At 47.2% G+C, this 27,464-nt stretch overlaps 1 protein-coding gene across 7 annotated transcripts in view; it reads left to right on the plus strand.

The window, feature by feature from the left end:
* The window catches only part of LOC125644845 (aldehyde oxidase 2-like), a 113,223-nt gene that overhangs the window by 50,068 nt on the left and 35,691 nt on the right, over positions 1-27,464 (plus strand). For all 7 annotated transcript variants that reach the window (XM_075118054.1, XM_075118055.1, XM_075118058.1 and 4 more), the window contains 6 exons: positions 294-463; positions 8,381-8,495; positions 10,234-10,353; positions 11,160-11,256; positions 13,730-13,854; positions 25,787-25,920. In XM_075118054.1, the coding sequence (XP_074974155.1) occupies positions 294-463; positions 8,381-8,495; positions 10,234-10,353; positions 11,160-11,256; positions 13,730-13,854; positions 25,787-25,920 (761 nt within the window). The remainder of the gene's footprint in view (positions 1-293; positions 464-8,380; positions 8,496-10,233; positions 10,354-11,159; positions 11,257-13,729; positions 13,855-25,786; positions 25,921-27,464) is intronic.

The following is a 27,464-nucleotide window of genomic DNA, read 5'->3' on the forward strand; positions in this document are numbered from 1 at the left end:
CAGCCACAGACTGACTAAAGGGGAGTCTTGTTTCAGTTTTAAAAAGTTCTAGCCTTCCCATTGGCTTTTTTGGCCAGCTGCCCACTCAGTTGGGGTCACTAGTTGCCAAGGTAATATAAATAAATAAATGACTATGTAGAATTTTGGGTTTAGATTGTTACCTATTAATGCCACAATATCTGGGCAATTTCAATGGGTGTTTAATGACACACTCTAATTGCAAAATGATTTCAGAAGGCATTCATAAATAAGGCATTCTGTAGTTAGTGTTTTGTCACGTTCTTATTGAACAGGATGTAGACCCAGTGCAGCCTCCCCAAGATCCAGTAGGACGTCCCATCATGCACCAGTCTGGAATTAATCACGCCACTGGTGAAGCTGTTTATTGCAATGACATTCGTGCTGTCGATGAAGAGCTTTTCCTGGCTGTGGTAACCAGTTCCAGAGCCCACGCAAAGATTGTGTAAGTAAATAAAGGAGATGTAAGAAAAATGTTACAGTATGAGGTCACTTAGATGGTTCCTCCATTTTTTAAACAAATGTGGGTCATACTAATGAAGCATGTTCAGCTTTATTGGATTAGGGCTGGAATAGAGCATGGTGGAAAAGGAAATCAGAAAACAAGGGGTGGATGAAAGTGTAATTCATATGCAAAGAGGGAGTCTTAGCAGCTAATACTTTTAAACATGGGGTCTTATTGTCTGGAGAAGAAAAATGTACAGCTGGGGACAGGTTCCTTGTAGCTGCCTCAGTTTAAAGATTCTTCAATGAGTGTTGCTCACTTCCTGGTTTTCCAGAATGTCCCTCTGAAGGTCTGGTCTTACATAAGGTTTTGTGCCATGTCCTCTTCACGGTACCACCTCGTTAAAGCATGCTGGTACTGCAATGCCATTCAGTTATTCATTCCTACACTCACTGTTATCAAGCATCAGAGGGGTAGCCATTTTAGTCTGGATCTGTAAAAGCAGCAAAGAGTCCTGTAGCACCTTAGGAGTCTTTGCCACTGTTAGTATTTATGTTGCAGGATCAGGGGCTATTTGTGTCAGGCACTGTACAAACAGAAAAATATTATTTTGACTCCAGAATGTGCATAGCTTACAACAGAAAAACAAACAAGTGCACAAGGAGTATCCTACCACCATCCCTAGGCCTGACTTACTAACAAAGCATTTAAAAAAAAAAAAAAAAAGAGGTCCTTGCCTCATAATGTGTCAGATAAGGAAGAGCTCACATTCTAATGCATGGAGCTTGTGATGGGGTTGCCTCACCACCGTGGCACCTCCTGCAGGCCATCCCAGGAATTATCTCAGAGTTGCCAGTGCACCCTCCTCAGGTGGTGTCTCATCACTGTCACTTCTGTCTCCACATTCAGGACCCACATTGCTCCACAGACCACATCATCCTCTTCTGGAGGCAGCCCTCCGGCTGTGCCCCACTTGGTTCTTCCCCCCCTTCTGGGGGACCAACAGTCCTCAGTCCAACCACTTGCCTCAGTGGCAATCTGCAGTCCAGGTTCTAGCTACTCATCTCAGTGGTAGACTACAGCCCATGCACTGGCCATTTCCCTCAGTGGGGGCAAGGGGGAGGGGAGCCCAGGCCCACCCACTACTCCAGGCCCTAACCCAGGGATCCTATAGCCAGCAGCCATGTAATGTCCCTCCTCCAACTCCACTGTCTCCTTCCCTGGGCTACTTCCCCTGCTGCCCCAGCACCTCGTCAGCCCTTGTATCAGGGCCTCAATTTGGCAGCTATCAGCCTAGAGCTTTCTCATACTCTGCTGACCTTACCCAGCACTTCTCTGTCTATAGTTTGCCTCCCTCAAACTCCAGGGAGTGACTTGGTCTGCTCTGCTCAGCAGCACCTTCTTATATGGACCAGCCTGCCCCTGATTGGCTCCTCCAATAAACCTCCCACTAACTGGCTGCCACTACAAGCCTTTTCCTTATTGGCTACCTCCCACACAGCCTTCACAGGGTGGCTTTAGACCCTTGCATACTAGTGAGGAGCAGCTGCCCTATCACAGGGCCCTTAACACAAAAGGGAACATATATATTGGGGTTTCTTGAACTTTCCAAGTATTAGGACTACAATTTAAGCCCTGGTCTACACTAGGACTTTAGGTCGAATTTAGCAGCGTTAAATCTATGTAAACCTGCACCCGTCCACACAATGAAGCCCTTTATTTCGACTTAAAGGGCTCTTAAAAATCAATTTCCTTACTCCACCCCTGACAAGTGGATTAGCGCTTAAATCGACGTTGGCGGCTCGAATTTGGGGTACTGTGGACACAATTGGATGGTATTGGCCTCCGGGAGCTATCCCAGAGTGCTCCATTGTGACCGCTCTGGACAGCACTCTCAACTCAGATGCACTGGCCAGGCAGACAGGAAAAGAACCGCGAACTTTTGAATCTCATTTCCTGTTTGGCCAGCGTGGCAAGCTGCAGGTGACCATGCAGAGCTCATCAGCGCAGGTGACCATGATGGAGTCCCAGAATCGCAAAAGAGCTCCAGCATGGACCGAACGGGAGGTACGGGATCTGATCGCTGTTTGGGGAGAGGAATCCGTGCTATCAGAACTCCGTTCCAGTTTTCGAAATGCCAAAACCTTTGTCAAAATCTCCCAGGGCATGAAGGACAGAGGCCATAACAGGGACCCAAAGCAGTGCCGCGTGAAACTGAAGAAGCTAAGGCAAGCCTACCAGAAAACCAGAGAGGCGAACGGCCGCTCCGGGTCAGAGCCCCAAACATGCTGCTTCTATGATGAGCTGCATGCCATTTTAGGGGGTTCAGCCACCACTACCCCAGCCATGTTGTTTGACTCCTTCAATGGAGATGGAGGCAATACGGAAGCAGGTTTTGGGGACGAAGAAGATGATGATGAGCTTGTAGATAGCTCACAGCAAGCAAGCGGAGAAACCGGTTTTCCCGACAGCCAGGAACTGTTTCTCAACCTGGACCTGGAGCCAGTACCCCCCGAACCCACCCAAGGCTGCCTCCTGGACCCGGCAGGCGGAGAAGGGACCTCTGGTGAGTGTACCTTTTAAAATACTATACATGGTTTAAAAGCAAGCATGTGAAAGGATTACTTTGCCCTGGCATTCGCGGTTCTCCTAGATGTAGTCCTAAATCCTTTGCAAAAGGTTTCTGGGGAGGACAGCCTTATTGCGTCCTTCATGGTAGGACACTTTACCACTCCAGGCCAGTAACACGTACTCGGGAATCATTGTAGAACAAAGCATTGCAGTGTATGTTTGCTGGCATTCAAACAACATCCGTTCTTTATCTCTCTGTGTTATCCTCAGGAGAGTGAGATATAATTCATGGTCACCTGGTTGAAATAGAGTGCTTTTCTTCAGGGGACACTCAGAGGAGCCCATTCCTGCTGGGCTGTTTGCCTGTGGCTAAACAGAAATGTTCCCCGCTGTTAGCCACAGGGAGGGGGGAAGGTTGAGGGGGTAGTCAAGCGATGGGGGGAGGCAAAATGCGACCTTGTAACGAAAGCACATGTGCTATGTATGTAATGTTAACAGCAAGGTTTACTCTGAAAGAGTGTAGCCACTGTTTTATAAAATGTGTCTTTTTAAATACTGCTGTCCCTTTGTTTTTCTCCACCAGCTGCATGTGTTTCAATGATCACAGGATCTTCTCCTTCCCAGAGGCTAGTGAAGCTTAGCAAGAAAAAAAAACGCACTCGCGATGAAATGTTCTCCGAGCTCATGCTGTCCTCCCACACTGACAGAGCACAGACGAATGCGTGGAGGCAACTAATGTCAGAGTGCAGGAAAGCACAAAATGACCGGGAGGAGAGGTGGTGGGCTGAAGAGAGTAAGTGGCGGGCTGAAGAGAGTAAGTGGCGGGCTGAAGACAGGGCTGAAGCTCAAATGTGGTGGCAGCGTGATGAGAGGAGGCAGGATTCAATGCTGAGGCTGCTGCAGGACCAAACCAGTATGCTCCAGTGTATGGCTGAGCTGCAGCAAAGGCAGCTGGAGCACAGACTGCCACTGCAGCCCCTCTGTAACCAACCGCCCTCCTCCCCAAGTACCATAGCCTCCACACCCAGACGCCCAAGAACGCGGTGGGGGGGCCTCCGGCCAACCAGCCACTCCACCACAGAGGATTGCCCAAAAAAAAGAAGGCTGTCATTCAATAAATTTTAAAGTTGTAAACTTTTAAAGTGCTGTGCTTAAAGTGCTGTGTGGCATTTTCCTTCCCTCCTCCACCACCCCTCCTGGGCTATCTTGGTAGTCATCCCCCTATTTGTGTGATGAATGAATAAAGAATGCACGAATGTGAAGCAACAATGACTTTATTGCCTCTGCAAGCAGTGATTGAAGGGAGGAGGGGCGGGTGGTTAGCTTACAGGGAAGTAGAGTGAACCAAGGGGCGGGGGGTTTCATCAAGGAGAAACAAACAGAACTTTCACACTGTAGCCTGGCCAGTCATGAAACTGGTTTTCAAAGCTTCTCTGATGCGTACCGCGCCCTCCTGTGCTCTTCTAACTGCCCTGGTGTCTGGCTGCGCGTAACCTCAACCTCCCACCCCGCCATAAACGTCTCCCCCTTACTCTCACAGATATTGTGGAGCACACAGCAAGCAGTAATAACAGTGGGAATATTGGTTTCGCTGAGGTCTAAGCGAGTCAGTAAACTGCGCCAGCGCACCTTTAAACATCCAAATGCACATTCTACCACCATTCTGCACTTGCTCAGCCTGTAGTTGAACAGCTCCTGACTACTGTCCAGGCTGCCTGTGTACGGCTTCATGAGCCATGGCATTAAGGGGTAGGCTGGGTCCCCAAGGATACATATAGGCATTTCAACATCCCCAACAGTTATTTTCTGGTCTGGGAATAAAGTCCCTTCCTGCAGCTTTTGAAACAGACCAGAGTTCCTGAAGATGCGAGCATCATGCACCTTTCCCGGCCATCCCACGTTGATGTTGGTGAAACGTCCCTTGTGATCCACCAGAGCTTGCAGCACTATCGAAAAGTACCCCTTGCGGTTTATGTACTCGGCGGCTTGGTGCTCCGGTGCCAAGATAGGGATATGGGTTCCGTCTATAGCCCCACCACAGTTAGGGAATCCCATTGCAGCAAAGCCATCCACTATGACCTGCACATTTCCCAGGGTCACTACCCTTGATATCAGCAGATCTTTGATTGCGTGGGCTACTTGCATCACAGCAGCCCCCACAGTAGATTTGCCCACTCCAAATTGATTCCCAACTGACCGGTGGCTGTCTGGCGTTCCAAGCTTCCACAGGACTATCGCCACTCGCTTCTCAACTGTGAGGGCTGGTCTCATCTTGGTATTCATGCGCCTCAGGGCAGGGGAAAGTAAGTCACAAAGTTCCATGAAAGTGCCCTTACGCATGCGAAAGTTTCGCAGCCACTGGGAATCGTCCCAGACCTGCAACACTATGCGGTCCCACCAGTCTGTGCTTGTTTCCCGAGCCCAGAATCGGCATTCCACAGCACGAACCTGCCCCATTAGCACCATGATGCATGCATTGGCAGGGCCCATGCTTTCAGAGAAATCTGTGTCCATGTCCTGATCACTCACGTGACCGCGCTGACGTCGCCTCCTCGCCCGGTATCGCTTTGCCAGGTTCCGGTGCTCCATATACTGCTGGATAATGCGTGTGGTGTTGAATGTGCTCCTAATTGCCAAAGTGAGCTGAGCGGCCTCCATGCTTGCCTTGGTATGGCGTCCGCACAGAAAAAAGGCGCGGAACGATTGTCTGCCGTTGCTCTGACGGAGGGAGGGGCGACTGATGACACAGCTTACAGGGTTGGCTTCAGGGAGCTAAAATCAACAAAGGGGGTGTCTTTACATCAAGGAGTATTTCAGGCAGGACTTCACGGAGGGTTCCAATAAGAAATGGTGCACCTAAGTTATCGTTCTTATTGGAACAAGGAGGTTAGCCTGGCCTCTGATTGATACATGGCTAGATTTACCTCGCTGCACCTTCTCTGTGAGTGACTGCAGTGTGACCTAGAGGAATGAGTCCCCTAGACAGGGGAGGAGGCAAATGAGTACAAAACAAATCTGGTCTATTTCTTGTTTTGATCCACTCCATCTATCTTTTACATCTTTGGCTGGCAGCAGACGGTGCAGAAGGACTGCATGCCATCCACATCTCATGGCTTCTCGGCAGAAGATGGTACAGTACGACTGCTAGCCATCCTCATCTCTTGCCTGCCTGGCAGAAGATGGTACAATACGACTGCTAGCAATCCGTATCGCCTGCCTGCTCACCATAAGACGGTTCAATAGGACTGACTGCAGGACTAAAGAGAATGACCTGGTCAAGTCACTCCAAATTTAGTCCCTGCGCCCATGTCTGCCCAGGCGCTCCCAGCCAACGTGGCCAGGAGCACCTCGGACATGACGAGGATGACTACCAGTCGTATTGCACCGTCTGCTGCCAGAAGGCAATGGGTTGCTGCTACTGTGTAGCAAAGCCGTACCGCGTCTGCCAGCACCCAGGAGACATAGGGTGACGGTTACCTGAGCGGGCTCCATGCTTGCCGTGGTATGGCGTCTGCACAGGTAACTCAGGAAAAAAGGCCCGAAACGATTGTCTGCCCTTGCTTTCACGGAGGGAGGGAGGGAACGGGGGCCTGACGATACGTACCCAGAACCACCCGCGACAATGTTTTAGCCCCATCAGAGTGCTCCATTGTGACTGCTCTGGACAGCACTCTCAGATGCCCGATTGTTTGCCGTTGCTCTGACGCAGGGAGGGGCGACTGAGGACATGGCTTACAGGGTTGGCTTCAGGGAGCTAAAATCAACAAAGGGGGTGTCTTTACATCAAGGAGTATTTCAGGCAGGACTTCACGGAGGGTTCCAATAAGAAATGGTGCACCTAAGTTATCGTTCTTATTGGAACAAGAAGGTTAGCCTGGCCTCTGATTGATACATGGCTAGATTTACCTCGCTGCACTTTCTCTGTGAGTGACTGCAGTGTGACCTAGAGGAATGAGTCCCCTAGACAGGGGAGGGGGGGAAGCAAATGAGTACAAAACAAATCTGGTCTATTTCTTGTTTTGATCCACTCCATCTATCTTTTACATCTTTGGCTGGCAGCAGATGGTGCAGAAGGACTGCATGCCATCCACATCTCATGGCTGCTCGGCAGAAGATGGTACAGTACGACTGCTAGCAATCCTCATCTCTTGCCTGCCTGGCAGAAGATGGTACAGTACGACTGCTAGCAATCCGTATCGCCTGCCTGCTCACCATAAGACGGTTCAATAGGACTGACTGCAGGACTAAAGAGAATGACCTGGTCAAGTCACTCCAAATTTAGTCCCTGCGCCCATGTCTGTCCAGGCGCTCCCAGCCGACGTGGCTAGGAGCACCTCAGACATGACGATGACGGCTACCAGTCGTACTGTACCGTCTGCTGCCAGAAGGCAAGGGGTTGCTGCTACTGTGTAGCAATGCCGTACCGCGTCTGCCAGCACCCAGGAGTCATAGGGTGACGGTTACCTGAGTGGGCTCCATGCTTGCCATGGTATGGCGTCTGCACAGGTAACTCAGGAAAAAAGGCACGAAACGATTGTCTGCCCTTGCTTTCACGGAGGGAGGGAGGGAACGGGGGCCTGACGATATGTACCCAGAACCACCCGCGACAATGTTTTAGCCCCATCAGGCATTGGGATCTCAACCCAGAATTCCAATGGGCAGCGAAGACTGCGGGAACTGTGGGATAGCTACCCACAGTGCAACGCTCCGGAAGTCGACACTTGCCTCGGTACTGTGGAAGCACTCCGCCGAGTTAATGCACTTAATGCACTTAGAGCATTTTCTGTGGGGACACACACACTCGAATATATAAAACCGATTTCTAAAAAACCGACTTCTATAAATTCGACCTTATTCTGTAGTGTAGACATACCCTAAGTAACTATTTTATGCCAGTCCCCATCTGTTGTTCCCTCCCGCCACTTGTCCCTACTTTCCTCTTCAAATATACCATTGCAGCAATCAAGTATTTTCTTCAACACATTTCAAAGTGTTTCCCAAGATTATGATATCTGAAGAGGATACAAGGGGGATTATGTTTCTTTGTCCTGAAGCTTGCAGAAGCATTTGTATTCAATATAAAAGGAGTACTTGTGGCACCTTAGAGACTAACCAATTTATTTGAGCATGAGCTTTCGAGAGCTACAGCTCACTTCATCAGATGAAGTGAGCTGTAGCTCACGAAAGCTCATGCTCAAATAAATTGGTTAGTCTCTAAGGTGCCACAAGTACTCCTTTTCTTTTTGCGAATACAGACTAACACGGCTGTTCCTCTGAAACCTGTATTCAATATATTTGTCCCATACATACCAATTGTGGCACTGCCATTTATATTCTTCTTCCCAGAACAATTGATGTATCAGAAGCCTTCAAAGTGCCAGGGGTGGTTGATGTGATAACAGCTGAAGATGTTCCAGGGAAAAATGGCACTGAAGATGAGCAAGCTTATGCAAAAGATGAGGTACTTCTTGCTTCTGGCTGAGGTGTCTTGGACTTTAATTAAATACAGTACATTATGAAGAAGGAAACTTACAAGTTTTCCAAATATTTTGCTTATTTAAAAACAGCTCTGAAAATGATTCCAATGTTTATTACTACAGTGCCAGCCTGACAGTCTAGTTGCAGCACAGTGCACTGCCAATAGCTGTTCAGAGCAGGAGCTGTACAGGACTCTTGGTTCCTGGGACAAAGGGATAGGGAAGGATCCCTTAAATCATTCTCCAGTGACTTTTGTGGCTGACTGAATGAATAGTGATCCTGTCTCTGGAGGGAACTGCACCCTGCCTTCAAGGAAGGAGAAAATGACCATGTCTGGGTGGTTTGCCCTTTGGCAAGAGAGTCAAAGGCCAAGCCAACCCTGATTACAGAATGAGCCCCACCTGAGGGGAATCAGGCAATTTCCTATAAAGAGCAGAAGGTGGCTGCAGCAAGGAGGAAGTTCAGGAGATTGTAATCAAACTGAAGGAGAAGGAGAAGCGCTCCTGTAGTGAAAACATAGAGACCAGTGGAATTGCCCCAGATAGGAAAGGTCTCTGACCAGCACTGGGGAGTTTGGGCTGTATGTGGCTGAAGATGGAGGGAAGTTGTGTTTAGTTTTGAACTTTAAGTTAATACATCAGATCCCAAGGAGAGCTGTTGTGAATGGATTGGAAGAACCCTGTATGGAGTTTATTTGGGGCTCCAAGAAGGGAAACTGAGGTAATGGGCTGCATGCAAGGCTGCTCTGGGGCCACCAGGGAGTGCTGTGAGATGGTCACTTGTCTATACTATGGCACGAGACCTCTGGGGATCAGAGATAAATAAAATGAGGAGGATCCTCTAAGAGGACCTTACTCTTTCTGAAAATAAAACAAATCTTAGCTGCAAGCTGTGTTCCTCCATTTGACAGCTGGGAACCAGGCAATTACAGGGTTTGTGTGTGGCCAAAATGCCCCTGGCCTGGGTCTCTCTCCATCATTAGCAACACACAGCACAACATTCTGAATATGGTTGGACAGTCTTAATATGGCTCCTTTCTGTTTAGGCCTCTTGTGTTCCTACCGCTCACATTTTCTGTCTCTTCTAGTCAGTGTTTTTCTTCCTTCCCAGGGGACTCTGAACTCCTTCCCTTTCCTTCTCTTCCTCTTGCTATGGACTTCTAACCCCTTTTCCATTCTTGCTGTCTTTGGTTATTCTCCTCTTCACCCACACCCTCTTCCTGTCAGCCATTCTCTTTCCCTTCTGAGTGTGCACTGGCATCTTGCACCCTGATTTTCCCTCACTGCCAAATATTGGGCTGTAGCTGCACTGGGGATATGTCATGATGGGACATATTCCTGGGAATATGCCCGGCCCTGACATAGATGCATGAGTGCAAACCCCTGGTGTAGACAAGGAAAGGTGTGATTTTTGCTGATGTAGCTTTTACTCCTGCTCAATTTAGGGTAATCTGGCCACCAGTGGCTGGGATCAGGGAAAATTCCCACTGTAGTCTCAAGATCACAAATGTCAGTGGTATTTCTAATGCTAGAAATGCTATCAGCAACAGATGCATGTTGCCAGTAGCACTTCTCACATTTAATGAAATATGGTCTGCTCTCAAACAAATTCTCACAGCATATATGAAAACACTGATTATCTGAACATAACCCCTCTCCCATACACAGTCACTGTTTGGTAATGGAATCAACTCAGTGTTTTCACCAGTTTATGTGTTGCAGGTGATCTGTGTGGGTCAGATTGTCTGTGCTGTGGTTGCAGAGTCAGCTGTTCAGGCAAAGCGAGGGGTTGAAAAAGTGAAGATAGAGTATGAAGATCGGGAGCCAATACTGACCATTGAGGTAATAATCCAACTCTTTTTTCTTGTGTTGTTAAGATGTTATATCATTTCACTCACTGTTTATCTACTTGTGCAGGACTCTGTCGGGCTTTGGGTTTTAATTTGGTGTCAAATGTAGATTTGTTTAGTGGGGGTGGGTTTAGATTCTGATCTCATAGTGTAAAAATCCCTTGCACATTTTTATTTTTTGGAAGCATAAAAGTCTTTGCTTTTTGCTTAGCGGTCGCCTGCTCATCTAATGTATCAGAGGCTAATCTTTGCACAACAGGGATGAGATGCACAGCAAGGCAGTATAACAGAAAAATGTGCACTGAGCACTTCCATCTCTCCATGAGCTAGATTCTCAGCTGGAGTCAGTATAAATCAATTGAAATCGAGTGTGACACCAGCTAACTCTAGCTGGAGATTTGGTACCACGTATCCTGCATCCGTGTTTGATTTGGGGAGGTTCTCGCAGAATCAGGTCGTATCTCTCTCTCTCTCTCTCTCTCTCTCTCTCACACACACACACACACACCTTTAGTACTCTTCTCTCATACTCACACGCGCACACACACACACTCACATTCTACCTTTAGTATTTCTAGGCTATGGGAAAGCAGAGGGCAATGAGAACTGCAGAAAAAACCAGCAACCACAGAAAGCTGTCTCTACAAAGTAGATATTGTCCCACAGAGTCTAGTACCCCCATCTGTCTATGCAAGGTGGCAGTTGGATAGATAAGAAATAATTATACAAAACAACAACAACTCTTAGTGCTGTCGGCAGAACTGCAGTTGAGTTGTACGGGTTCTTTTCTTGCTGCAGGATGCAATAAAGCACAATTCATACTTTGGAAAAGAGAAGAAAATAGAACAAGGAAATATTGAAGAAGGATTTAAGTCTGCTGATGAAATTATTGAAGGTAAATTGCTGCATGCACTAGGTGGGAAGTCCTGACGATTGAGTCTGATTTCCAACAGGTGTTTCAGGCCAAATTAGAACTTCAGTAGCGTTCTCACAGGAACTTACCTTGGGCTTGTTTTGACTAGGAAAAGAGCCAAAGTTTAGACTCAGTTTAACGAATATGTGCAATTTCAGATTGACCTAAACACAGCCATTTTCATAGGTAGAACTCAACCCGCTAAAATGGAGCTAAGGGTGCATGTTAACCTCTAGGGAAAAGGTCACTTTTAGATCAGGCTTAGCTAGTACATGTTAGCTAAGCCCTCCTTCCCCCCCCATAATTCAAACTCATTTTGACTCAAGATAAACCCTAGGGATGATGAGAGATCAGACAGCAACTGCCCCAATGCGACTCAGATGGCAGATCAATCAACGTTTCACTTTATTAAAACAGAGGGAGAGCCTTTGGCCTCTTTTGAAACAAAACAAAAAAAAAAACTCTTCCCAAAGATTATACTGGTAACAGAGAGGACTTATATTCATCCTTAAAATAATATAGCCCAAAATAGAACCATGAATTAAATGTCTTATGGTAGATGACTCCATCTATTTAAGGGGTATGGGAACTCACAAAATAAGATTTAATAAAGAAAACAAAAGAACTAGCTTTTTGGCTTATGAAGAAATTGACAACTTTTAAAACAAGACTTAGTAAGAGCTCCATGATTTGGCACTGATTTTGTTTGTTTTACTGTACTTTGAATAAAAAGCTCTGAGTATATGTTTTAATCACTTAATTCGCATATAATTATTGTTTTTGATATCTTAAAACAGAGACTGCAAACACTCAACTCAGTGAAAGATTTTAACATTGCTGGTTTCTTCTCTACCTCTCAGTAGCACTTATTGAAATGTTATTTTGTAAATTCTTGCCGCAGTACTTCTCAGAGAGTCACCAAAGATATTCCTCTGTTTCTGTACTTACAGCACCTTTGGAGGGATTCTTTTTCTCTTTATTCAGCAGGGGACCAATGCCGTTTGACAAATATGTGCTAAATCACGGACCTAGGCTTGAATTGCAGGGTTTATTGCAGGCTTAAGCCCTTCAAATCCAGTGCTCATTCCTCTGGAAGGAATGATCAGTGCCTTCTTTAGTCACAGTTTTTGACAGCATTCTTTCACTAATGGTGAAATAGTCCCTGTGGTGTAGTTCGTTGCAAGAGGGATAGCGATATCTGTGATTCATTAAGAAGTATTATGAGCTGAAGTAGCTACATAACGTTTTATCAGAGGTTACAGAAGAATATATGTATATGTTATTGTCTTAAAAAATATAGCAACAGATCTGTAACTATCTAGGATTTCATGATTGTCACTGTTCCACATGCTGTTGTCACTTGAAATGAAGCTTGAACTCTGTTCCAAAAGCAAATGTTCCTACCCTTCAGCTAAAGGAGAATCTCCATTTGCTTTTAACAGTACAGGACCTAGGACATACAACTGAGTAGTTTCGCTTCCATCCAGCAGAGGCTAGTCATACACATACGCTAGTCATTACAGTAGAATTCACATTTAGAGATGTCTAACTAAAAAAAAAAATTTAAGCTACCAAGACCTGCAGACTAAAGAATGCAGCTCTGTAATGAGCCAATGAGCTCAGTATAAAGACCCGGACAGTAAATACATGGTTGTGTGTCTGTCTTGCTGTTTGTCCTCCTTCAGTGTATATTACCCCCACTGCCTTCTACTGTCGTCTCTGTTCCAGTGTGTATGATAGTCACCTTTTTGTCACTGAACATTACACAACATACATATTGATGTCCTTGATCATGTCGCCCTCTGGTGGCTGCAGCTGTGAACCCTAATACTGCTACATGCCTCACAGGTAACTGCTAGTGCAACATCAACCCAGACTCGCTACAAAGGAGAAGAAATACAGAGTATCAACAAAAAGAGCTTTTGTAATGTGCTTATGGATTTCCATTCATGTAAGGAAAAGGACATAATAGGAAAGTGCCTAGACTAGGCAGAACAAAGGGCAATCACAATAGGTGAGTGGCATACAAATACAAAGAGGACAAGTAAGAAAGGAAGGGAAAAGAAACAAGATGGGAAGTTTTCCTCATTTTACAGAGAAATTGAAAAGGAGAAAGGGTTACAGTAAGATTATAGTAGCTAGAGATGGAACTGACCTACAGTATCAGATCCCTTGAGGGGGAATGTATCAGATATTAAACTGACACCACCCTTACCCAGGAGAAGAAAATTATACAAGGATTAGGTGGTTGAATAGAGAGATTTGCTCCAAATAAACACATCAGGCTCCCACAGAAGCAAGTTAGAAAAACGAGATATAGGAAAATCATAAAAAGAAAGGAAATACTTATTTTTGTTCTGTGCAAAACTTTCTTGCGCACACACACACACATCTCCTGATCTCATTTGGCTGTAAATACCCACTGACACTTTTCCTGTGATTCTGACTATTACAGGTGAAATCCACATTGGAGGACAAGAACACTTTTACCTGGAAACTAACAGTGTACTTGTCGTTCCAAGAGGAGAGGATAACGAAATGGATGTGCATGTGTCCACTCAGGATGCAGCGCGTGTACAGGTAATACAATGCAGTTTTGGATAGCAATTTCTTCTCCATCCAAATAACTTTAAGGGTGGACTGCAAGGCCTTGCCAAGACCTGGAGTTCAGGCTTTCCGTGTTTTGTCCTACAGCAGTCTGATGAAATTCCTAATGCAGATTAATTGACTTGGGCCTTGTGCAGACAGGGCTTTATTACCCAACTAGTGCTGTAATAATGGTTCTTGCAAGCAAGATGCTCCCTTGAGCTCCCAGTCCAGGGTAGACATGAATGAAGTATATTGCCAATTGATGTACAGAATGGTACTAATCTGTTTCCCTCTGCACACCCCCACAATCTTATCACATAGTTTTGTAAATTGGTTCATAACATTGTACCTCGCTGTCAACACTACACAGGGGAATACTGTTAGTAGAGATCTGCAATAGCAAGAATGATGTTTAAATACGGCTCCGGATAACACAATTTTAGAATAGTGTTGATGGAGGTCAAATTCTGTCCCAATTACACTGGTCAAACCCCACTGAAGTCAGTGAGGTAGTAGTGGTGTCGGGACCTGACGCTCCAAACACTTATTTAAGCAAGTTGACTTACTCATGTGAGTAGTCCCATTGAAGTCATGGGACTATGTGCATGAATGAAGAGTACTCATGTAAAACAGGGTTTGCAGGGTCTGCTCTAACTGAGCAGAATTTGAGCCAGGGCCTGTAGGAAGGAACAATTTTCAGTTCTCCAAGTAGATGCAGCCGTGTGTGTGTGCCCAGCCCATCGGAATTGGAGGAATTTGCCTAGCAATACCCATAGAGGAGCGGCTCTCACACCCTGTGACCATAGCCCCTCCCCTGGCTACATGAGGCAGTGCAGTCCCAACCCTCCCTTAGTTCCTTCTTAGACGGAGCTCTGTGTGTGGTTTTAACCTCACAACCCCTCAGCTAATTTATGTTTTCTCTTGTTGTACATAGTTAGTAGTACCCTTAGTGTTAGGTAGAGTAGTGTGAGTTGTATTAATTTAGTTTTCATCTGTGATGTTCTCACCGGGGTTTAAATATTCTCTTTCATGTGGGGGAGTGACCCCCAACACCGATCCCCACATGGGGTGCTTGATCTGCCTCGGCGAGGCCTACATTAAAGAGCATTGTGAGATCTGCAGATTGGACTCAAGTGGCTCAGGACCTTTGCCTGAAGCAGCACTGCTCAGACAGGCCGTGCACCCTGCTTCGGCACAGCGGCCTTTGTCAGGTCGGAGATCACCCTTGGGTTCTGAGTGTGCTGCCGTTTCACATTCCGGATAAGGCGCCTCTCCGAAGAAACTGAGGAGCCGTTCCCTGTTGACTGATGTTAAGGAAAAGCTAGCACATGTGACTCCATTTTGGTTTGGGGCCCACCATTGTCTAAAAACAAGCACATCATGCACCAGGAGGCGTGTTCCTTAGATACTGCATTCCTGTGAAAATCCTCCTCCTTGTCTCCAGCCTGCCTTGACTCCCAGTATCTGTTTTTTTGTCAGTCCCTAACTCCCTATCTCCTGGCCTTTGATGTGAGGCCTCCCATCCTGATAATAAAAGTTACTGATGCATGGCTTTAGAACCATGCTGTGTAATTAACATACTGGTTTAGCACGAGGAATGCACCAAGCAGGGATAGGTGGTAGATAAGAAAAGGGTTTGTTTATTGGCTAAGGTTTCCGATGCACGAGGGCAACATGCTTTGCTAAAAAGTGTATAACCTTTGTATAATCTGTATTTGGGGTCCCCTCCTGGCTAGCAGGGGGGCACCACGCTCGAGCGTAATAAACTTAGTGTTTTTTGGGAACTCTGCAGTTGTGGACTTTGTTTATGTGCCTAAGCCTAGATTCGAACTGTGCGTGACCTACCAGGTGTTATTCGTAGCATTTGTGTGCATGTCCTATCAGGGATTATTCGTAGCAGTTGTGTGCATGTCCTACCAGGTGTAATTTGCAGCAGTTGTGTGCATGTCCTACCAGGTATAATTTGTAACACTGAACCAAGGAAAAGGTCACGTAGGACTGATTGAGATTGCTCCAGGTCTCAGGGGGACTCTTCCACTTCCCTAGGAAAAGCGTGGAGTGGCATGGAGTTCATATGGGTGCACAGGGTGGCACGGTTACCTCTAACCCTTCACCGGTACCAAGTAGGGAGGTTGGAAACCCTGTACCGTTGACTCTGGTTCCAGCCCCCAGGCATCCATTGACTCCAGTACTGACAATAGGGATGCCAGTATTGATTGTCTACATCAGTGGTGTGCCAGGCAGCTACAGACCTTCTCTGTCTTTTGATCCCAACCTCTCCTTTGTTCCAGAACTTTGCCAGGTTTGCGTCATCTATAGCCTTGTCAACTGAATGAGCCGCTGAACCCTCAGGTCTTTAGACACCGCACCCCATTGTTCCCCTTCCACAGATTGTGGAAGCAGGGCCCGTACCGGGATCGGTAGAGGGGATCTTGGTACCGGGAATCTCCTTGGCACTGCTGCAGTCAGCACTGCAAATGTTACTGTGGTGGCTTTCACCACCTTTGACATCAGTACCTGCAGACAATAGGGATTGACACCACTTCTGGCACCGGTATGCTTGGTTCCATTGGCAGCACCACTTCCTGCCTCATTCTGGACACCAGTTGGTTACTCGCTGCCTCTGGTCATGCTCTGCCCTTATCCCACAGATCCAGAGGCTCCTCAGCGTCTGAGTTTGGGTCATCAGCCTCCCACTCTCCATCTCCTGACCATCATTGGAGGCCATCAAAGGACTGTTAAGGGTACTGGGATTGGTGCTTGTCTCATGGTTGGGACAGAGGCCCCTGGCCCGGCACCTACTGGCCACCAATGCCTTATCCTGCCAGTGACCTCCATGGGCTCCATAGGATGCTCCTCGTTCACGGAGGTCCTGTTCTTTGTCTCGCTCAAAGGCGAGATTGCCAGCCAGGTCTGTGGTGGTGACCATCAGCCCAGGCACCAGCGGTCCTTCTCCCTGGAGAGCCTCCAGAGTCATCCCATCCAGGTCCATCAGCCCTGGAACAGCATCTGGTTTTAGCCTAGTTAAGGGCCTTGTCTTCATCTCCAGACGATTCAATGCTGCCTGATACATCCTTCCCTTCAGTACCAGAGGATTTTAAGGCATACTAAGACCATTTTTGGTGCATAGCTGCTTCCCGTGGTATCCAAATGGTGTTGTTGCAAGAGAACACCCACAAATTAGTGGGCATCCTTTAGCCGTCTGCCCCTGGGAGAGTCTCCTGCCCTATCAATGATTCACTGCTTGAATCAGCTAAGGCCCTCTCTAGCATGCCGGCTTCAGTACCACCATCAGCTAAGCATGTGGAAAAGCACTATTTCATTCCCGAGCAGGTATTTCAGGGGTTTACTCCCCATCTGGCCCCAAATTCCTTAGTTGTAACTGTGGTGAATGACAGAGCCCAGCAGAGCAGGTTTAAATCTGCCCCGCCAGGAAAGGGACTTTAAACAAATGGATCTCATGGACAGGAAGATTTGCACCTTCTCTTCCTTACATATGCGAATTGGTAACCAGCAAACATTGCTGTCCAGTATGATTTTGTTAACTGGACAGCTATGTCAAAGTTTGCAGACTAGCTGTCTGAGTCCTCAGGAGAGGAATTTCAGGCATTTGTCACTGAAGGATGCTTGGTGGCTAAGATGTCCTTGCAGTCCACACTAGATGTGTCTGCAACATCTGTCAGGGTGATGGCCTCCATGGTCACCATGAGGAGGGCTTCATAGCTGCAAAATTCAGGCATTTTCCCTGATGTCCAGGAAGCCATTGAGGATTTGCCCTTCAACCACCAAACACCATTTTCAGACAAGACTGACGAGATGCTATACTCCCTTCGAGAACTCTAGGGCTACCCTGCAGTGCTTGGGGGCGTACATGCTTGTGGCGCAGAGGTGCTATGACAGCATTCAGCAGTACCATGCCCCGTGCATGTTTGGGCAGCCTTTCCCTCCTCCAAGGCAGCAGGACTACCATATAAAGAGGGATAGATCTCACAGGAGAAAGTAGTCGGGCTCGGGGTTCATCCAGTCCACACGCCCTCTTCCGGCATCCCCCCAAGCGCCCATTTTAACTCTTTGGTCCAAAGCACTGTTCTAGTCATTACTCCTCCCTCCTCATCTCCCCACCTATGGAGACAAGCTGGCCTGATTTCATAATGCTTGGGGCTTGATCATCACTGACAGCTGGGTCCTAAGCACTGTCATCCAGTTCCTCTCCACACCTCCTCCTCACCCTCCTTCCCTCTCCCTTTTCACAGACCCATCTCAAGAGATACTGCTCCTTGAGCAGGTGTGTTTTCTGCTATCTTTGGATGCAGTGGAGAAGGTTCCACTGGAACATGGGGTCATAGCTCCTAATCCCAGTACTTTCTGGTACCCAAATCCAAGGGAGGATTAAGACTCATCCTCAACCTTTGTGGCCTCAACTAATATATCAGATACATGAGGTTCTGAATGGTGACTCCATAAACCACCCTTTCTGCATTGTCTCAGGACAACTGGTTTGCTGCTCTGGACCTTCAGGATGCCTACTTTCATGTGACGATTTTGCTGAGCCACAGAAAGTTCCTTTGATTTGTCATGGCAGAGCACCACTTTCAATACACAGTGCTTCCAGTCAGCCTCTCTCCTGCCTCTGGGTTTTAACAAAGGCGTGGTCATTGTTACTGTGTATCTCAGGAAGAAGAGAATTCACATATTCCCATATCTGAATGACTGGTTATTTAGGGGCAGATCCAGAGTGGAAGTTCTTGCATATGTCAGCACCACACTGCGCTTGCTCAACCATGTTCATCCTGAACACTGAAAAGTCAACCAAGGCTCCCTCTTGAAAATCAAGTTCATTGGGGCCCTGTTAGATCCCAGTATGTGAAAAGCGTGTCTGCCAGCCAAATGTTGTCAGAGAATTCGTTACCTTTGCCTCAGTCTTAGCCTTCCACGACAGTTCAGATGTGTCTGAGGGTCTTGTGCCACATTCAGGTGGTCCAGTTTGCAAGGTTGTGCCTTAGCCCCCCTTCAGATGCGGCTCAGGACAGTTTACTACCCCACTCTTCACCCTCTAGACCAGGGGTAGTCAATATGCAGAGTGCAGGCTGTATCTGGACCACCAGATGCTTTTGAACGGACTCTGAAATCTTTTTATGTAATTATCATTATTATTTTTTATTATTATTTTCTCTGGAGTCTGGACCTTGACTATACCTTGACCAAGAAATTTGGACCTTGACAAAAAATAATTCATAGATTCATAGATATTTAGGTCAGAAGGGACCATTATGATCATCTAGTCTGACCTCCTGCATAACGCAGGCCACAGAATTTCACCCCACCACTCCTGCAAAAAACCTCTCACCTACATCTGTGCTATTGAAGTCCTCAAATCGTAGTTTAAAGACTTCAAGGAGCAGAGAATCCTCCAGCAAGTGACCCATGCCCCATGCTACAGAGGAAGGCGAAAAACCTCCAGGGCCTCTTCCAATCTGCCCTGGAGGAAAATTCCTTCCCGACCCCAAATATGGCGATCAGCTAAACCCTGAGCATATGGGCAAGATTCATCAGCCAGATACTACAGAAAATTCTTTCCTGGGTAACTCAGATCCCACCCCATCTAATATCCGATCACAGGCCATTGGGCCTATTTACCATGAATATTTAATTACCAAAACCATATTATCCCATCATACATCTCCTCCATAAACTTACCAAGTTTGATCTTAAAGCCAGATAGATCTTTTCCCCCACTGCTTCCCTTGGAAGGCTATTCCAAAACTTCACTCCTCTGATGGTTAGAAACCTTCATCTAATTTCTAGTCTAAATTTCCTGGTGGCCAGTTTATATCCATTTGTTCTTGTGTCCACATTGGTACTGAACTTAAATAATTCCTCTTCCTCTCTGGTATTTATCCCTCTGATATATTTATAGAGAGCAATCATATTGACTACTGCTGCTTTAGAAAGACTGGTTCATCTTCCTCCACTGGTCCCGTACTCCTTGCAGTGGTGGGTGCGTTCAGAAAATGTTTGCCAAGGCATTCCCTTTATGTGGCCCTCACCAACCAAGCTGATTGTTACCAACGCCTCCCTGATGGGTTGGAGGGTGCACCTGGGATTGCTGAAAGTATACGGGCTGTGGTCGGAGTAGATGGCCTCACTAAATAGCAACGTGCTGAAACTTTGGGCCATCTATAATGCATGTCTCACTTTCCAGGACCATATCAGAGACTGGGTATGTCTACACTACGAAATTAGGTCGAATTTATAGAAGTCGGTTTTTTAGAAATTGGTTTTATATATTCGAGTGTGTGTGTCCCCACAGAAAATGCTCTAAGTGCATTAACTCAGTGGAGTGTTTCCACAGTACCGAGGCAAGCGTCGACTTCCGGAGTGTTGCACTGTGGGTAGCTATCCCACAGTTCCCACAGGCTCCGCTGCCCATTGGAATTCTGGGTTGAGATCCCAATGTCTGATGGGGCTAAAACATTGTCGCGGGTGGTTCTGGGTACATATCGTCAGGCCCCCGTTCCCTCCCTCCCTCCGTGAAAGCAGCAGCAGACAATCGTTTCGCGCCTTTTTTCTTGAGTTACCTGTGCAGACGCCATACCACGGCAAGCATAGAGCCCGCTCAGGCAACTGTCACCATATGTCTCCTGGGTGCTGGCAGACGTGGTACTGCATTGCTACACAGCAGCAGCAACCCCTTGCCTTGTGGCAGCAGACGGTACAGTAGGACTGGTAGCCGTCATCGTCATGTCCGAGGTGCTCCTGGCCACATTGGCCAGGAGCACCTGGGCGGACATGGGCACAGGTACTAAATTTGGAGTGACTTGACCAGGTCATTCTCTTTAGTCCTGCAGTCAGTCCTATTGAACCATCTTATGGTGAGCAGGCAGGTGATACGGATTGCTAGCAGTCCTACTGTACCATCTTCTGCCAGGCAGGCAAGAGATGAGGATGGCTTGCAGTCCTTCTGCACCGTCTGCTGCCAGCCAAAGATGTAAAAGATAGATGGATCAAAACAAGAAATAGACCAGATTTGTTTTGTACTCATTTGCTTCCCCTCCTCCCCCATCTAGGGGACTCAGTCCTCTAGGTCACACTGCAGTCACTCACAGAGAAGGTGCAGCGAGGTAAATCTAGCCATGTATATATCAGAGGCCAGACCAACCTGCTTGTTCCAATAAGAACAATTACTTAGGTGCACCATTTCTTATTGGAACCCTCCGTGAAGTCCTGCCTGAAATACTCATTGATGTAAAGCCACCCCCTTTGTTGATTTTAATTCCCTGTAAGCCAACCCTGTAAGCCATGTCATCAGTCGCCCCTCCCTCCGTCAGAGCAACGGCAGACAATCGTTCCGCGCCTTTTTTCTGTGCGGACGCCATACCAAGGCAAGCATGGAGGCCGCTCAGCTCACTTTGGCAATTAGGAGCACATTCAACACCACACGCATTATCCAGCAGTATATGCAACACCAGAACCTGGCAGAGTGATACCGGGCGAGGAGGCGACGTCAGCACGGTCACGTGAGTGATCAGGACATGGACACAGATTTCTCTGAAAGCATGGGCCCTGCCAATGCATGCATCATGGTGCTAATGGGGCAGGTTCGTGCTGGGCTCGGGAAACAAGCACAGACTGGTGGGACCGCATAGTGTTGCAGGTCTGGGACAATTCCCAGTGGCTGCGAAACTTTCACATACATAAGGGCACTTTCATGGAACTTTGTGACTTGCTTTCCCCTGCCCTGAAGCGCATGAATACCAAGATGAGACCAGCCCTCACAGTTGAGAAGCAAGTGGCGATAGCCCTGTGGAAGCTTGCAATGCCAGACAGCTACCGGTCAGTTGGGAATCAATTTGGGCAAATCTACTGTTGGGGCTGCTATGATGCAAGTAGCCCACGCAATCAAAGATCTGCTGATATCAAGGGTAGTGACCCTGGGAAATGTGCAGGTCATAGTGGATGGCTTTGCTGCAATGGGATTCCCTAACTGTGGTGGGGCCATAGACGGAACCCATATTCCTATCTTGGCACTGGAGCACCAAGCCGGCGAGTACATAAACCGCAAGGGGTACTTTTCAATAGCGCTGCAAGCTCTGGTGGATCACAAGGGACGTTTCACCAACATCAACGTGGGATGGCCGGGAAAGGTACATGACGCTCGCATCTTCAGGAACTCTGGTCTGTTTCAAAAGCTGCAGGAAGGGACTTTATTCCCAGACCAGAAAATAACTGTTGGGGATGTTGAAATGCCTATAGTTATCCTTGGGGAGCCAGCCTACCCCTTAATGCCATGGCTCATGAAGCCGTACACAGGCAGCCTGGACAGTAGTCAGGAGCTGTTCAACTACAGGCTGAGCAAGTGCAGAATGGTGGTAGAATGTGCATTTGGACGTTTAAAGGCGCGCTGATGCAGTTTACTGACTCGCTTAGACCTTAGCGAAACCAATATTCCCACTGTTATTACTGCTTGCTGTGCGCTCCACAATATCTGTGAGAGTAAGGGGGAGACGTTTATGGCGGGGTGGGAGGTAGAGGCAAATCGCCTGGCTGCTGGTTATGCGCAGCCAGACACCAGGGCGGTTAGAAGAGCACAGGAGGGCGCGGTACGCATCAGAGAAGCTTTGAAAACCAGTTTCATGACTGGCTAGGCTCCGGTGTGAAAGTTCTGTTTGTTTCTCCTTGATGAAACCCCCTGCCCCTTGGTTCACTCTACTTCCCTGTAAGCTAACCACCCTCCCCTCCTCCCTTCAGTCACCGCTTGCAGAGGCAATAAAGTCATTGTTGCTTCACATTCGTGCATTCTTTATTCATTCATCACACAAATAGGGGGATGACTACCAAGGTACCCCAGGAGGGGTGGTGGAGGAGGGAAGGAAAATGCCACACAGCACTTTAAAAGTTTACAACTTTAAAATTTATTGAATGCTAGCCTTCTGTTTTTTGGGCAATCCTCTGTGGTGGAGTGGCTGGTTGGCCGGAGGCCCCCCACTGCATTCTTGGGCGTCTGGGTGTGGAGGCTATGGAACTTGGGGAGGAGGGCGGTTGGTTACACAGGGGCTGTAGTGGCAGTCTGTGCTCCAGCTGCCTTTGCTGCAGCTCAGCCATACACTGGAGCATACTGGTTTGATCCTCCAGCAGCCTCAGCATTGAATCCTGCCTCCTCTCATCACACTGCCGCCACATTTGAGCTTCAACCCTGTCTTCAGCCCGCCACTTACTCTCTTCAGCCCGCCACCTCTCCTCCCGGTCATTTTGTGCTTTCCTGCACTCTGACATTATTTGCCTCCATGCATTCGTCTGTGCTCTGTCAGTGCGGGAGGACAGCATGAGCTCAGAGAACATTTCATCACCAGTGCGTTTTTTTTTCTTTCTAATCTTCACTAGCCTCTGGGAAGGAGAAGATCCTGTGATCATTGAAACACATGCAGCTGGTGGAGAAAAAAAAGCAGCGGTATTTAAAAAGACACATTTTATAAAACAGTGGCTACACTCTTTCAGAGTAAACCTTGCTGTTAACATTACATACATAGCACATGTACTTTCGTTACAAGGTCGCATTTTGCCTCCCCCCTCCCCGTGACTAACAGCGGGGAACATTTCTGTTCAGCCACAGGCAAACAGCCCAGCAGGAACGGGCACCTCTGAATGTCCCCTGAAGAAAAGCACCCTATTTCAACCAGGTGGCCATGAACGATATCTCACTCTCCTGAGGATAACACAGAGAGATAAAGAACGGATGTTGTTTGAACGCCAGCAAACATACACTGCAATGCTTTGTTGTACAATGATTCCCGAGTACATGTTACTGGTCTGGAGTGGTAAAGTGTCCTACCATGGATGACGCAATAAGGCTGCCCTCCCCAGAAACCTTTTGCAAAGGCTTTGGGAGTACATCCAGGAGAGCCGCGAATGCCAGGGCAAATTAATCCTTTCACATGCTTGCTTTTAAACCATGTATAGTATTTTAAAAGGTACACTCACCAGAGGTCCCTTCTCCGCCTGCCGGGTCCAGGAGGCAGCCTTGGGTGGGTTCGGGGGGTACTGGCTCCAGGTCCAGGGTGAGAAACAGTTCCTGGCTGTCGGGAAAACCGGTTTCTCCGCTTGCTTGCTGTGAGCTATCTACAAGCTCATCTTCTTCTTCTTCTTCTTCTTCGTCCCCAAAACCTGCTTCCGTGTTGCCTCCATCTCCATGGAAGGAGTCAAACAGCACGGCTGGGGTAGTGGTGGCTGAACCCCCTAAAATGGCATGCAGCTCATCATAGAAGCGGCATGTTTGGGGCTCTGAGCCGGAGAGGCCGTTCGCCTCTCTGGTTTTCTGGTAGGCTTGCCTCAGCTCCTTAAGTTTCACGCGGCACTGCTTCGGGTCCCTGTTATGGCCTCTGTCCTTCATGCCCTGGGAGATTTTGACAAAGGTTTTGGCATTTCGAAAACTGGAACGGAGTTCTGATAGCACGGATTCCTCTCCCCATACAGCGATCAGATCCCTTACCTCCCGTTCAGTCCATGCTGGAGCTCTTTTGCGATTCTGGGACTCGATCATGGTCACCTCTGCTGATGAGCTCTGCATGATCACCTCTGCTTATGAGCTCTGCGTGGGCACCTGCAGCTTGCCACGCTGGCCAAACAGGAAATGAGATTCAAAAGTTCGCGGTTCTTTTCCTGTCTACCTGGCCAGTGCATCTGAGTTGAGAGTACTGTCCAGAGCGGTTACAATGGAGCACTCTGGGATAGCTCCTGGAGGCCAATACCATCGAATTGTGTCCACAGTACCCCAAATTCGACCCAGCAAGGCCGATTTAAGCGCTAAACCACTTGTCAGGGGTGGAGTAAGGAAATCGATTTTAAGAGCCCTTTAAGTTGAAATAAAGGGCTTCATCGTGTGGACGGGTGCAGGTTTACATCGATTTAATGCTGCTAAATTCGACCTAAAGTCCTAGTGTAGACCAGGGTTCAGTGTGTTCCATGACCCACCCTCCGTCCATCTGCATCAGAATCTCATTTTGGGGTGTTCAGTGCAAAGAAACTGAGGGAGGATCAGGGTGGCACTGCCTTGGGTAGCCAGGTGGGGCTATGGCCACAAGGCACTGATGACACCCCTCTACAGGTACTGCTAGGCAAATTTCTCCAGCTCCAATGCACTGGGCACATGCACACCTAAGTGGAATACACGTCTTCAGTTCATCTCAAAGAATCACAATTACGGTATGTAACCATTTCTTCTTCTATGAAGAAATGTATTTTAAAGCATTACTCAGTAGACAGCAGTAGAGTCTGGTCCCTGTGAAATCAGTGACCAAACTCCTATTGACATCAGTGAGACTAGGATTTCCCCTTACTGATCTGAGCTGTTAAGTAGTTTTGTGTTTGTTTATTGGTTTACTTTTAGAGCTCTGCAATTCAGCTTGAAGAGCCTGATCCTGGTCTCCTCATTAAGACAAAATGCCTATTGGCGTTCATCTGAGTAAGGATTCTCAGGATTAGGCAGTGTGCCTGTATTCACACTGTAAAATAAGAGCAATATTACAGCTGCTCTCTATTCTATAGCATGAACAGTCAATCTTTTCCATGCAGATGGCCAGCTTGGTGGATGCTCTGTATTCAGAGGTAGATCTGTCTTGTACCTCTAGATAAAGAGTATCAGCGTTTGCCCAAAAATTGGCAAAGTGTATTTTCCAGAGCTATTGTTCAGCTTCTGCTCCTCTAAAAGAACCAGATTCTGCTCTCATTTCTGTCAGTGTGAATCTGGAGTAACTCCATTATCTTATGCAGAACTATACCAGGTTTGCACTAGTAGCACTTAGATGAGAATCTGGCCCTGTTTGTTTATTTCTTTTATGTATTAGTAGTTGTGGGAGCCTAAACATTTTTATTATGGGTTTTGGTAAGTAGTCAGCCTGTATAAAATCTAAGCAATTCACTTTTATAGGTATTAGTGGCTTCGGCTTTAGATGTCCACTCCAGTAAGATCATGTGCCACACAAAACACGTTGGTGGAGCGTTTGGAGGGAAGGTTACAAAGCCAGCAATTTTTGCTGTAGTTGCAGCAGTGGCAGCAAACAAGTAAGTGTTATGGGTTTTTTCAGTGATTTTACTGAAACAAATTAAAATTACTAGAAAGAATTGTAAGGGAACCTCTGACACGAACATTGATGACGTGATCAGCCTGAACACACTTTGCTTTGCCTTGCCATGTCTTCGATAAGGAATCTTGGATAAAGACCTGAGTAGTCTCAGTGCAGCTGGCAGTGCAACTCCCCCTTTGGCAGAAGGCCTGTACCGACTTCTCCATGCAGTGGCTCTCATGGAGATTCGCCTCAGGTGGAGTTCCCCATACAAAGCCCATTAATTCAGGGGCTGCTCAGGGAGAGTGGTGTGAATTTTACCTTAGATATTTGATGCAACTCCCTTGTACCCTGGATTTAGTTCTTATTGACCAGCTTCAGGGGTTCTGCTCCTCAAGGCAACTACCAAATGTCCATCTCTACCAGCTTGTAGTCACCAGCAGAAATATGTACACAACATTTTGTCACAGGCAACTACCCATTCTGTCTATATAGTACAGCCACACATGGATCAACTGGGCATTTATGCAACTAGAAAAGTTAGATGGACATAACCAGCTAGGACTAGTTACATCATAATCCAGATTTGCTATGGTATAAAGTAAGGCAGTATTTGGACATGGTGCAGTTTGCTGGCATCCATTTGTTGTTGAGTGAGCCCCCTCTATTTGTAACGGTATTCTTGCTGCCACTCCTCAAAACACACTAATATATTTATGACTGGGCATGTATTTTGCCTTCCCAAGAATGTAGTATCCATCTTTGTAGGTGTATTTCATTATCAATAATAATAATTACAGCTTCCCCTCCAAAAGTGCTGCATTGAGCATAGGGAGCCCACCAAAGGAAACAAGACCACAATAACCCTGTCACTGTTGGTTTTGCGCCACACCTATTGTGCCAGGATAATGTGCTTCACAGTTCATTATGCTACAGTTGCCCACTGAATCTCCATTCAAATCAGTAGACCACACCTGGTCTATCCAGCAGCACAGCAGGTATGGCTTAGCTGGACGTGGCTGAAAGTTCAGCTGTAGTCAAGTTGTTAAACAAGCACTGTGTATCTTATTCTGCGGGGTCTGTAGTGGGGGTTGAAGATTAAAGAGAGCTTGGACATTCTTTAGCACAGTAATGTTGGGGCATAATAGGATAAAGTTTCGGGTTTTTTCTTGTTCTTTCAAGAGTTAAGAAATTTGCTGATGTTTATGGACCAAATCTCTCACCTGTTCCCCCAGACCAAGCCTGAGTAGCAGGGCTCAGCACAAGGGGGCTCCACAGAGAAGAAAAAAGGAGGGAATCCATCCCCACTACATCACAGAGCACGAGGGTCAGTAGCTGACTGATTTGTACAAGGGTGGATCCCATAGCCTCATGCCATGGCCTGCCACTGCTCCTCCTCCCAAACCTTACTTTGTAGGGATGGAGAGCGCCTCGAAGGAGCTGGACTCTACTGCTCACAGGCCATAAAAGGGTGAAGTCAGGACGCTAAATAGAGGCAGGTGACCAGATGTTCCCCCATATTTGCTTCTATGAACAAAAGTT

This window comes from Caretta caretta, chromosome 11, assembly GCF_965140235.1.
Source record: "Caretta caretta isolate rCarCar2 chromosome 11, rCarCar1.hap1, whole genome shotgun sequence".
NCBI classification, from domain to species: Eukaryota; Metazoa; Chordata; order Testudines; family Cheloniidae; genus Caretta; species Caretta caretta.